Source organism: Carlito syrichta, unplaced genomic scaffold, assembly GCF_000164805.1.
Source record: "Carlito syrichta isolate Samal-C Ts95f unplaced genomic scaffold, Tarsius_syrichta-2.0.1 Scaffold287526, whole genome shotgun sequence".
Lineage (NCBI taxonomy): Eukaryota > Metazoa > Chordata > Mammalia > Primates > Tarsiidae > Carlito > Carlito syrichta.
This window is the reverse complement of record NW_007231622.1, coordinates 242059-255431: the sequence shown is the minus strand read 5'-3', so window position 1 is coordinate 255431 and position 13373 is coordinate 242059. Positions and strand designations below refer to the sequence as shown.

Below are 13373 nucleotides of genomic sequence, written 5' to 3'. Positions count from 1 at the left end.
TCTTTCTACGTCCAGTGCCTAAACATGGGGCCTGGCACAGGCAGGCAAACGTCCCATCAAATAATTACTGAGCTCATGAGCATAGCAGTGATAAAGAGGGCAGAGTCCAGGACTCTAGATGGGAAGTGATACTATTCACGTGACTAGGGATATAAGAGGAAGAGCAAGTTTTGAGAGATACAATGAATGGGAGTTTGGAGTCTGCATTGAACTTGAGGCATTCCCAGGTTATCATTGGCCACCTGTTCTCTCCTCCGATGCAGATGTCTGTGAGGAACAGCCTCCCTTCAACTGCCAGAGGCTGTCTTGATCACAGTCCTAATTCAGCTCATATATGCCACTAAGGGACAAAACTTCCCATCTGTTCATCTCAGCACCAGCTCAGGTGGTAATCAAGATAGGTAGAGGGAAAGCAAGGATGACCCACTAGCCCTGATCTATTTGTGAAGACCAGCAACACAACCAGATAAGTGGAAGAAACAAGAAGATTGCAGCAACCCAGAAATCTCAAGCATTTGTACTTATTTATTTGACTCTGTTGCTCAGGCTAGAGTGTGGTGGAACAATCACAGTTCACTGCAGCCTTGACCTCCTGGGCTCAGGTGATCCTTCTACCTTAGCCTCCCAAGTAGCTGGGACTCCAGGTGCATGCCACCATACTCAGCTAATTTTTAAATTTTTTGTAGAGACAAGGTCTTGCTATGTTGCCCAGGCTGGTCTCGAACTCCAGGGCTCAAGCAGTCCTCTTGCCTTGGCCTCCCAGAGTGCTGAGATTACAGCTGTGAACCACTGCGTCCAGCCATTTGTACATATTTATACAAAACTAAAACTACCTCCTTTCTTTGTTTCTTCTTTTGATTCCACCCAGGGACTCCCTTGGGAAGGTCTGCTTTCTTGACACAAATGAGTTTAAGGTGGAAACACAATTCTCAGAGAAAAAAGCAGATGGAGACAGAGACTGGGGAGTCACTGGTGGGTGTCTATAAAAGATAAATAGATGATAGAACAATTGATAGATAAAATGTTGGCTAATCTGCTAGAAATAGATGACACCCTATGGAGAATAAAAATATAAAGAGGTCAAAAATTATACTTTTAAAAATAGGTAAGTCATAAAGTAGACACAGAATTAATTCTATCTCAGAACATTATGAGGAATGCTATAGAATTACAGAAAGCAAGATATGGGTCAGAGGATTAACAAAAGGCCCAGAAACTGGTAAGGAAGGTTAAGTCAATTGAGGCTAAAATTTGGGAAGCCTAGAATGCCAGTTTAAGACACTCCAACTTAGATTCCTGAGCAACAGAATGACTGATCAATGCCAAGTGTTCACTCACCAGGACCACGCAGCTCCATTCACCTCAAGCATAGGACGCAGCTCCATTCACCTCAAGCATAGGAGGGCATGCTTGCCCTGACCAGCTCTCTTAAGGAGGAACAAGCAGGAATTCCGAATCAATGCACAGGACTCTGAGTCCTGGAGAAAGAGCTCAAAGAGCATCACCTAACTCACCTAACTAATGATAAACCCAAAGCACCAACCTTAGATATAAAGAATCATGCAGTCGTTATACAGTTTGAGGAAAATCAGAAAATCAAAGAGGCAAGTAGAGAGGAAAGAGGAAAGTGAAGAGTCAAGTTTCTGACCCACTAGGTCATGGTAAAGGAGAAGCTTCTACCCAGAGGTGCCCTGAGGGTCAACGAACACAGCTGACCATTGAGTTGAAGGCTGGAAATGCGCATCTGGAAATCAGATAGGGTGAGGTGAGAAGTTGATGCACTGATGTTCTCCACAGAGAGGAGACAGAGGAGGAAGCCAAGGACTAAATAATGCAGACTATGTGTTAATAACAAAGTGAACAAGAGGAACTGATAAAGGAGAATGAGGGCTAGCCCCTCTTTCAGGGCTCTCCCTTCTCTTCCCCTCCCTTCTTTCTGTCTCTCAAATTTTCCCACATCCTCTTTGGTTTTCTTCATTTTTTCCTGTTTCACTTAAACCATCCACAGGCTCTGCTCATTCCCTCAGGGGCTGCCTCAGGGTGAGAAAGCAGTCCATTCCTAGATTAGCAGTAGCTGTCCTGGTTTAGGCTCAGCTCTGACTACATCAACACTCAACACCAAATCTAAGCAAAGTGGACACCTTGGGATTTATCCTTGACAGCCAAAGGCTACAAACCTGTCCCAATGGCTGGGAGGCAAATGGATGAGTACTTCCGTTTTTCACACTCCTGCAAAGCACAGGAAACTGATTTCTTGACATCATTTCCACCAATGACATGAATGATATTCTTACACCTCAGAGATCCACCTTCAGTAATTATATAATCCTTGTTGGTCTGTTGAGCTGGGAAACACCGACAAAAAGATGCAAACTTAGATGTTGAACTTTCTCTTTGCTTAGAAAGCAAAATGTCAAACTTGGCAAGCAAGCATTTAAAAAATTCCTGAAATCCTGTCTTGGATGAAAAATGTTGTCTTTAATAAAAAATGTTATGGTCTAACTTCTTTGAACTGTGAGATTACCTTTTACTTCTAATTCCCTGATTAGAGTTCTTTAGTAAAATGTATGATTTTAAGACTGACGTGTTATCTCCCTAATACCAAGACTTTCTTCAGCCTCTTCACAGCCTCCCACACAAACACAATTTACCACCAAAAAATAGCATCGGGCTTTACCTTGAAGAGAACATTCAATTTCCACTTTTTGTCCAGCACATTCTAAAATTGCTTTGGAGACCCCTACATGAGAAAATCAAGATGATAACAAACATGAATTTAAAAATCACTATGGCATGTTTGGATCAGAAAGACTTCCTCATTATCTAAATATGTTCTCTATCATCAAAGGAATCCTAGGTATTGCTGATGATATAAAAGAAAAATTCATAAAATAACTCTCATTAATTAAGAGAAACTGTCAAAATAACTTGAAAATTTTAAAAATTTTAATTAATATTAACAAGCCAAAGTTATAAAAACCAGTTTGGCCGTAGAAACCCTCCTTCATGGCATCTACTGTGTTAACTACTACACTAATACAAGTAAAGCACCTGTTTTGAGATCAAATGTGTTTGACGTTGAATTTACGATCACATCTGCCTCTTCTTTCGTGATATCTCCAGAAGCCACCTGGAAGACGATGGGACCGATCTTCATTTCATGCACTCCTAAATCAGGGCTAGACACACTTCCATAAAAACCTGAGAAGAAAAGAAGCCAATAAACAAGCCAGCAACAGCAAGAATGACTCCTCACATGTGCCCCTCTTGTACGTCTCTCCCCCTCTTTGTGACCTCTGACCCTGACCCTGACCCTTAGTGATAACCTGTCTCTGAAAAAGAATTGCAAAATCTAACACATACCAAGCATGGACTTTGGTGCTGGTCAAGGTGAAGTTAGCCCACTGACATCTATTGCTCCCACTGATTACAACTAAAAACTCGGGAAAAACACAAAAGCCGCGACCTGAGAACTCTGAAAAGTAACAACAGCAGCAGGCAAGTTGAGAAAAGGAGCCAACACTTGTAGAAGCAGCTTGTACAGGCACAGAGTTTCCCATTTTGTTTTCTGCCAGCTTTGACCCAAGGGAGACCCTGCCTGCAGAACTACACAATGGACACATGCAGGAAACTCCTCAAGGACCTTGTCTTTGTGGCCTGAGGATTGGGAGGAGGTATCCCTGGAAGCTAAAGAGTATGGAAAGGAATCCTCATTTTTTCCCATATTTTTTCTTTTTTAACCCAGGCCTTTGCCCAAAGTGACTTCAGTTACAGAACTCCACACTGACACCACAAGGAGCTAAAACTCCGAGACCTTCTGCATTTCTGGCCAGAAGAATCAGGGTTAAGGGCCCCTGTGGTCTGAAAAGTAGATGTGCATGTGGGGGTTTTGTTTTGTTTTGGTTTTGGTTTTTTTTTTTCTGTTTCTTTTCTCTCTCTCCTTGGCCAAGGACAACTCAGGCAACACAAATTTGTGAGGTTAAGCAGCTTAAACTCTGAAAGAATCCTGTCTTTCTGACCAGAGGACTGGGGAAATGTAAGCCAGAGGATGGACAGGGAATCCTAGAAAGGTAAGAGCAAGAGAAGAGGATCCCCTCACTCTGGGTATGAATTGGAATAAGTTCTGAGCTCACCCCAGAGCTGTACTTGAGTGGGGCAGACTTGAAGCAGCATAACAAAGGCTTCAACTGACTTTGAGAAATGGAACCACTTCTCCCAAACAAGGCGAGACAGAACTTGCAAAATGAACTTAATGCACTGGCTGCTTGCTCAACAAAATGATCACCATTCTCCAGGGGCTTTTAACAGGACACAGTCTTATAATATTTAAAATGTCCAGCCTATATTCCAAAATTGCTAGTCATATAAAGGACCAGGAAAATGTGACCAGCAATCAGGGATAGAGACAGTCAATAAATGTCAATCCCAAAGTGACCCAGGAGTTGTAATTAGCAAAGACTTTAAAGCATCTACTCTATCTATGATACACGAGTTCAAAGTAAACACATGTGAATGAATGAAAATGACATGGAATGAATGAAAACACAGGATCTCTCTGCAGAAAAATAGAAACTATTTTTAAAATAACCAGATGGGCTGGGTGCAGTGATTTCACGCCTATGATCCCAGCACTTTGGAAGGCTGAGGCAGGAGGAATGCTTGAGACTAGGAGTTCAAGACCAGCCTAAGCAACATAGCAAGATCTTCTCTATAAAATATCAAAAAATGATCCAGGCGTGGTAGGCGCACTTGTAGTCCCATCTACTCAGGAGGCTGAAGGAGAAGGATCGCCTGAGCCTGGGAGGACGAGGCTGCGGTGAGCCATGATTGTGCCACCCCACTCCAGTGAGATCCTTACTCAAAAATAAATAAATAACCCAATAGACATTTTATAACTTTAAAATATCTAAAATAAGCCGGGCTCGGTGGCTCAGCCTGTAATCCCGCGCCTTGGGAGGCTGAGGTGAGTGGATTGCCTGAGCCTGCAGGTTCGAGACCCACCTGGGCAACTTGGCGAGACCTCATCTCTGCAATAAATCAAAAAATTAGCTGGGCGTGGTAGCGCGTGCCTGTCATTCCAGCTACTTGGAAGGCTGAGGTGGAATGATCGACGGAGCTCAGCAGGTCGAGGCTGCGGTGGCCGGGAGCGGCCACTGCACTCCAGTCTGGGCAGCAGTGAGACTCTAACTCAAAAAAAAACCAAAACAAAATCTAAAATAAATTCACTGGGTTCAACAGCACAGTGGATAGAGGAAAAACTCTGTGGTGAACTTGAAGGCAAATCAATGTGTCATCCAATCTGAAGAACAGAGAGAAATGAGAGCAGGGATGGGGTGAAGAACAGCTCTTCAGAGACCAGTGGGACACTGTCAAAAGGCTTCACATCTCACTGTAATGGAGCAACAGACAGAGACATGAAAGTGCAACTGACGGAGACCAGTGCAGAAAAAGTTACTTAAAAAATAACTTTAAAAGTCCAAATTTGATGGAAGACATGCATTTTTATGTCCAAGAAGGCTTAGTGAACCTGAAATACGATAAACTCAAATATAGCAACAACAAATTTGACAGAGGCAAAGCATTTGGTTGGTGTCATTTCTCTAAACGTGTCTATTTTAGAAAATACATGTCACATTATCCCTAAAAAACAGTCGTCTTGTCAGTACTTAAAACCCCTTGTACAGATTTTATAACTTGGCCTGCCATCTCTTTTGTTCCAGTTCATAAAAACATGGCCAGTGTCTTGCATGCTCATCTGTATGAAACATAATTTAGTATCTTATTTATCACTCATTGATCTTTTTTTTAATAAAAATCATCACTACCATCTTTTACCTATCCCTGAATAGTTACTTAGTGACAAGAAATCATTTCTCAATTTAGAAGCTTTACTGAACCTTGGGTATCTCCAGTCTTGGGAATTTTGTCACTGACGGGATTTCCATTCGCTCTTCTGGCAAATTCATCTGAAAATGCCTGGAAATAAAAACACAGTTTTGACCATTATACTCCTCAGTAGATGAATGGATCTGAATCATCAAGGAGTTTGATCTCGCATGTATATACATATATTTGGGAGATAACGATTCTCAAACAGTAATAGTACTTTTATGACAGATTTTTCAAGTTATAAAAATAGATATAATTCTGCTTCTACAAGTGTGCCTTATGAAAACTATCAAAGATATAAACAAAGATATAAATACGAGGATATTCATTAGAGTGCTATTCATAACAGAAAAAAAACAGTTAAAAATTCAATAGGGAAATGGTTGAATTAGTTTTGGTATATCCATGTGTTGGAATAGTTAGCAGCCATTAAAAATTACATTTTCAAAAATATTTAATGAAATAGGGAAATGCCCATTTTATGCTATCAAATGGAAAAAGAAGGATATTAATTGTGTATTATATAATCCCACTTTTAAAAGCACACATGTAGATACACTAAAGAATGTATGCATTTTGTTCAAAGTTTCTACCGTGAACATATATTACTTTCACGATCAGTAAAAGCAAATAACTTGCCCAATTATAGAAACTACAGTGTTAAGAGACATAATGGCAATCACAAGATCCCAAACATTTCCATTTTTAATTTCTTATTTGTACCAGGTAAGGAATGACTAGGAGGGAAGTGATTTTTGGTGCAAGAGGCTGATGTATGTATTCTAGTGAGAACTGTGAACTTCATTTCTTTGTCAGGTAGTGACAATCCAAAATCATCATTTTCTTTTTTCTTGTAAACAAGTAAACGGATAATTTTGTCGGGAAAAAACAAGCAGCATCTTGCTTAAAGACTGACCTAATGATTGGAGAAGGACCCAGAAAGAGGTTGGAGCAAGGGCCCCAGGCTTACCAGCCTCCCGGGGCCAGAGGTAAGGCACATGTGGGGTGGACTGATTTGACTCTGAGACTCGAGGGCACCTGCCACTCAGCCACAGCAAACTGTTCTAAGCAGGAAGCCATGGCCAACGTGCCAGAAGTTTTGAAGTTTTAGGTCATCGTGGACATCTGGAGTTTTACGTAAAGTTTTTGATTTTTAAGTGTTAGCAACTGATTCAAATTTTTAAAAAATTGACCAAATAAAGCACATCTAACGGTCACATTCAAATCACGGGCTTCTATTTTGTAACCTCTGTTACAACCTCCAACTATAAACATCTCAGTAAGTTTTGCTAATTTTTTTTTTTTGGGGGGGATGCAGTCAAAAGTTTAACTGTCTTTAAAAGTCTTGGGAGAAAAGCTGTAATAGCCATAGATAGAGAATTAATAAGATTTCAAGTGGTATTAAAGATGTCTATATAGACTAGTCTTTTTTACAGAATACTTGCAGAGTGTGCTGAGTTTTTAGGAGAGAAAACGAAGGTTGGGGTTGCATGAAAATATGTGATTTGAAGGTTCCGGTGTGTCACAGGAGCATATCCTGCCAGCCATTGAAAATGCCCAGCACTTCATGCCTCTCCTCTAATTTGCTTTGTACATATAAATCTTAGCTCTACCCAGGCGCAGTGAGTGGCTCACATCTATAATCCCAGCACTTTGGAAGGCCAAGTTGAGAGGATTGCCTGAGTCCACGGGTTCGAGACCAGCCTGGGCAACTTGGCAAGACCTCATTTCTACAATAAATCAGAAAATTAGCCAGGTGTGGTGGCATGTGCCTGTAGTTCCAGCTACTTGGAAGGCTAAGATGGAAGGATCACCTGAACCCAGCAGGTCGAAGCTGCGGGGGCCATGAGCATACCACTGTACTCCAGCCTGGGCAAAAGAGTAAGACTCCAACTCAAAAAACAAAACAAAACAAAAAAAAAAACCTTAGCTCCAAAGGAATCATGATTTATAGGAGGGAAAAGTATGTATTATATACTCTGTTCCATGATCCACATCACATCACACAATACAACTGCTAGAGAGTTTACTTAAAAAGCTTATTTTGAGTAGAATAACCAATTATATAGGACAACTGAATGGACCACATATTTCACTCGGGTGGTTTTGCTGCCAGATTCGAATTTAGGTTAGATTTGTTCACTTCCAAAAAACGTACAAGTAGTATCTAGCCCCAGACAAAAATAAAGTATGACCTAAAAATTCAGATGGTCCAATGATGCATGAACATCTCTTGGGATGCTGACTTTAATCTGTTAGATTTTTGCAATATCATGAAACTTTTCAAACATCTAATGTCGTCTACTCTACGGGTTTAAGTAAAGACTTGGAGCACAGGGATAATGGCTTCCATGGCACTTTTGCTTCTATAATGCTGAGTCCAGTGGCTCACCCACAGTTGGTGCTCAGTAAATGTGAGTTGACTGATGGACTCTCTATGACTGCAGATGGTTCTAGTGTTTCTGGTCCCAACTCTCCTGCTCACATGGGGATATGCGATTCACAGAAACCACGCCCTTTGCTTGTATCCCATCCTGAAACTTTCCTATTGGAAAACTGTGGTTACAACTGTGCTTTTATAACATGTATTACACTTTCTATTTCCATATGGAAAGGAATCCTTTAGATTGGAAAAGTCTTAAGGAATATGTCAACTCCATTGCAAAATATGAGCCTTATCTGGATTCTGATTCAAACACAAAATTGTAAAAAACAAAACATTTATGAGATAGTTGGAAATTTGAGCATTGACTTGGCAATTGATAAAATAAAGGAATTGCTGTCCATTTCTTTTAGGTATAATTTAGTCTTGTGGTTATGTTACTTTAAAAAAATTGTTGTTATTTAAAATAAATGTTGCCAGGCTCGGTGGCTCAGCCTGTAATCCCGCGCCTTGAGAGGCTGAGATGAGTGGATTGCCTGAGCCCGCAGGTTCGAGACCTGCCTGGGCAACTTGGTGAGACCTCATCTCTACAATATCAAAAAAAAAATTAGCTGGACATGGTAGTGTGCGCCTGTAGTTACACCTACTTGGAAGGTTGAGGAGGAAGGATCGCCGGAGCCCAGCAGTTCGGGGCTGAGGTGGCTGGGAGCAGCCACTGCACTCCAGTCTGGGAGACAGAGTGAGACTCCAACTCAAAATAAATAAATTAAATTAAATTAAATAAATGCTGAAATGTTTATGGGTAAAATTATATGTCTAGGATTTTCTTCAAAGCAATATGGGAGAAAGAGAAAAATGGAGATATTGATAATTGTTGAAATTTAGTGGCAGGTACAACGGACTTCATTATTCTATTTTGTCTGCTTTTGTATATGTTTGAAATTTTCCTAGATAAGAAGTTAAATTTTTTCTACATCCATAAATTTTCTTGACATCAGTCATGCTATAACTAGTATACACTATTTCCTTACTTTCCTATATGGGAAATCCATGAAAGAAACATCCTATCACACCAAGAAGACATTGGAGAACATTAGGTCTCAGTTGCCAAAATAATCAGAAACGAATGATACCATACCTGAATATTTCCATGATCAGCTGGGTGCAGCAGAAAGTGAACCTCTTGTAAAGTTCTCAGTTGATGCTTACTACTAAATTTCAACACCTCTGAAATGATTAATTCAGCAAATACGGTTTTAGGAAACCCCAAGTTTCCTGTTCCTATTGCTGGAAATGCAATTGATTCTAAGGACAATCTCTCAGTGATCTCCAAACAATCTCTGATTATGTTTGCCATAATCTGAAAAGCACAAAGCACATCCTTATACATCTTGCCTAGAAATGGGAATCAGAACAAAAAAGACAATAACTTAGCAATTTTGACTATTATCTCTTTCTACTCCTTTTTGCTTTCAACAGAGATTAAGGGCAGTCAGAAGAGGAAAGAAAAATTCAGAAGACTAGGAAAAGCAAAAGAGAATGTGAGAGACCCTCCAAAACACATAAACTCACTCAAGCAATGAAGGAAAGAAGCAAAGCATCTACTATTCTTATCCTTCATTCTCTTCCATTCTTTATGCCCTTGTCTGACTTTCTTCCCTAAAGAAGTAATATCTCCAATAACCCTTCCTGGAGCTCCAATAATTACTGCACAAAAAGAAATTCATATTATTGGCTGGTCCTCAGGAGAAGTCAGCTACAGCTGAAAGAAATGGTCACAATGATGGATCCTGCCAAAAATGTGGCACTATCAAGATAATCTATATGATACTGAAAGGAGAGTCCACAGGGTCACCCAATTTCCTGGAGAATTAAAAGCAGGTCCAACCTTGTGTGAAGAGTCCTTGCCACTTTTCCACTGTGGAGCCACCACGTGAAGCACATGGTAGCAGTGCAGATTGCAGCCACTGGTTTGGAGAACTGTGCCCACGTTGACAGCTACCCCTTGTCCAGCCATGTTCAGTTCCTCCTGGAGCTCTGGTCCAGCTTTCTTCAAGAGGGCCTTAGAAACAGGCCCTCCATCAAGCACAAGATCCAAGGCAACAGAGTTGACGACAACATCAGTCTTAAAGACAAAACCAAAAGTGTGTTCAAGATTCTAACAAAAAGCATTCATCAATGATTATCCTATTCAAGCCACTGGGCTTGAAACAGTGGGAGACAACTAAAATGACTCAGGTTTCAAAGATTGAAATACCACCCTGAGACCAAATATTATTAAATACTTACTTAAGTGACACTCCAGGACAAAAGAAAGCTGTCAAAAAGCAACATGTGAATGGTAAAGGATCACCGAAAGAGTCCAGAGGAAGCCCTTTCGAGTAACTGGTGAAGACGCCATGGCAATGTGGACTCTGAGAAGTGGGAACAGTTGCAGCAGGTAGAGAAAGAGACAGGGAACAGCATGAACATAGCATGGGGGGCTGGGAGCTGCAAACAGTTTAATTTGATATGACAGAGTTTCTGCAGCAAAGTGGTAGAAGCTAGGCTAGAAACGTTACACTGGGGGCAGACCGTGGAGAGCCCACTTTCAGTGCCACCTGCACTTCCTGACAGTGAGTAACCCTGGAACCTTTTGCACAGAAAGTGAATGTGAACATATCAATCAGGCTAGATTAGAGAGGCCAAGAGAAAAGGGGAGAGGAAATGCAACCATGTGATTTTTCAAAGCAGTCATGCCTGGGTCACTGAGGAGTAATGCGTAGCAGTTACTGTGGCGATGGAAGGTACACATCTTCTGGAGTGAAAGGAATAGAAAGAGTGTCCTTTTTTTTCTTTTGGAGACTGGGTGTGGTGGCTCACACCTGTAACCCCAGAGTTTTGGGAAACCAAGGTGAGAGGATCACTTGAAGTCAGAAGTTGAGGGTACAGTGAGCTGTGATTGCAAATACTGTATTCCAGCCTGACAGAGCAAGATCCTGTCTCGAAAAATTAAATAAATAAATGGAAGATTGCCCCCAGAATAGAAGAAAATATTTGCAAATCATGTATCTGATATGGGGCCTGTATCCAAATACATAACGTACACTTAAAACTCAATAATTTAAAAAAACAAGTAACCCAATTTAAAAGCGGACAAAGGGCTGGATGTGGTGGCTCCTGCCTGTAATCTCAGCATTTTGAGAGGCTGAGGAGGGAGGATCTCTTGAGGTCAGGAACTTGAGACCAGCTTGAGCAACACAGCAACACATTTCCACAAAGAAATTATTTTTAAAAAATTAGGCCAGGCGCAGTGGCTCATGCCTGTAATCCCAGCACTTTGGGAGGCTAAGACAGGAGGACTACTTGAGACCAGGAGTTCAAGGCTAGTGTGGGCAAAATAGTGAGACTTCATTGCTACGAAAAATTGAAAAATTAGTTGGGCATGGTGGTGCACACCTGTAGTCCCAGCTGCTTAGGAGGCTGAGGAGGGAAGATCACTTGAGACCAGGAGTTTGAGGTTACAGTGAGCTGTGATCATACCACTACACTGCAGCCTGGGCAACACAGTGAGACCCTGCTCTCTAAAAATATATTTTTTTAAATAAAAAAGAAGATAAAAGTGGGCAAAGGATCTAAATGGACATTTCTTCAATGAAGATATGCAAATGGCCAAAAAAGCACATAAAATGATATTCAACATCATTAGTCATTATGGAAATGCAAATCAAAACCACAGTGAGATACCACTTTACACTCACTAAGATAGCTATAATCAAAAAGAAAGATAACAATAAGTGTTGGCAGGACGTGGAGAAACTGGAACTGTCAACATTGCTGACAATAGTATAAAATGGTATGGCATAGCCAGGCTCGGTGGCTCAGCCTGTAATCCCGTGCCTTTGGGAGGCTGAGGTGAGTGGATTGCCTGAGTCCACGGGTTCAAGACCCACCTGGGCAGGCGAGACCTCATCTCTACAATGAAATAAAAAAAAAAAATCAGCCGAGCGTGGTAGCGCATGCCTATAATTCCGGCTACTCGGAAGGCTGAGGCGGAAGGATCGCCGGAGCCCAGCAGGTCGAGGCTGTGGTTGCTGGGAGCGGCCACTGCACTCTAGTCTGGGCGACAGAGTGAGACTCCAACTCAAAAAAAAAAAAAAAGAAACAATTTAACTTTTCTCTTCATTATGAAAGTCATTTACTGACTCTGATACCTCTCAGGTAATGTAGGGAGGGAAATTAACATGTAGTCACTAACTACCACATGCCAGGCATCTGCTAGACATCTTACATATTCTTATTTATGTTCCCTATTCTCGGTTCTCATTTTACAGATGGAGAAACTGTGTCTCCATGTGTTCATTATCTATTACAGTATAACAAATTAGCCCAATGAGTAGCAACTTAAAACAACAAATATTTCTGATCTGCATAGTTTCTGAGTGTCAGTATGTCAGGATGGCTTAGCTGACTGATTCTGGCTGTGGGTCTGTCATGAGGTTGTAGTCAGAATGTGGCAGGGACTGCCATCATCTGAAGGCTTGATTGGCGCTGAAAACTCCATTTCCAAGATGGCACACTCACATGGTTGTTGATCAGAAGCCTCAGTTCCTTGCCTCATGGATCTTTCCAAGAGCTGTTTAAATGAATTTACATGGCAGCTGTCTTGCCCTAGATTGAGTCAGCCAAGAGCAATAGAGATCAAGCAGGAAGCCACAGAACCTTTTAGGACCCAGCCTCTGACGTGGTACACTGTTAATTATGCTTTATTCTATTATTGGAAGGGGAGGAAAATTAGGTTCTACTTCTTGAAGGGAAGAGTATTACAGAATTTGTAGATATATCTTAAAACCACCACATTCAGGTGCATTAAACTGCCAAAGTTTGCACAGCTGTAAGGGGTGGATTTCGGAATTAACCATGGTTCTAGCTAGGTCCACAACTTCTCTTTCCACCAGCCTGTGATTTCTCCCTGAGGCACGGAGAGCTGTTTTCTGGTCCATGTAATAGTCCCAGGCTATTCTATTTGTTTCTAGAGTTTCCTGCCATCTTTCTAACTGCTCGGCTGCATCCATCATATCTCAGCAACATTTTTCCTCCTCTAAGTTGGAGTTTTGAATCT

At 41.3% G+C, this 13373-nt stretch overlaps 1 protein-coding gene across 1 annotated transcript in view; it reads right to left on the bottom strand.

The window, feature by feature from the left end:
• PARP14 (poly(ADP-ribose) polymerase family member 14) overlaps nt 1–13373 on the bottom strand; it is a 48489-nt gene that overhangs the window by 12271 nt on the left and 22845 nt on the right. The window contains exons 7-12 of the mRNA XM_008052800.2: nt 10161–10397; nt 9411–9632; nt 5898–5976; nt 3052–3201; nt 2678–2740; nt 2178–2345 (exon numbers count right to left, since the gene is read on the bottom strand). Of these exons, the coding sequence (XP_008050991.1) occupies nt 2178–2345; nt 2678–2740; nt 3052–3201; nt 5898–5976; nt 9411–9632; nt 10161–10397 (919 nt within the window). The remainder of the gene's footprint in view (nt 1–2177; nt 2346–2677; nt 2741–3051; nt 3202–5897; nt 5977–9410; nt 9633–10160; nt 10398–13373) is intronic.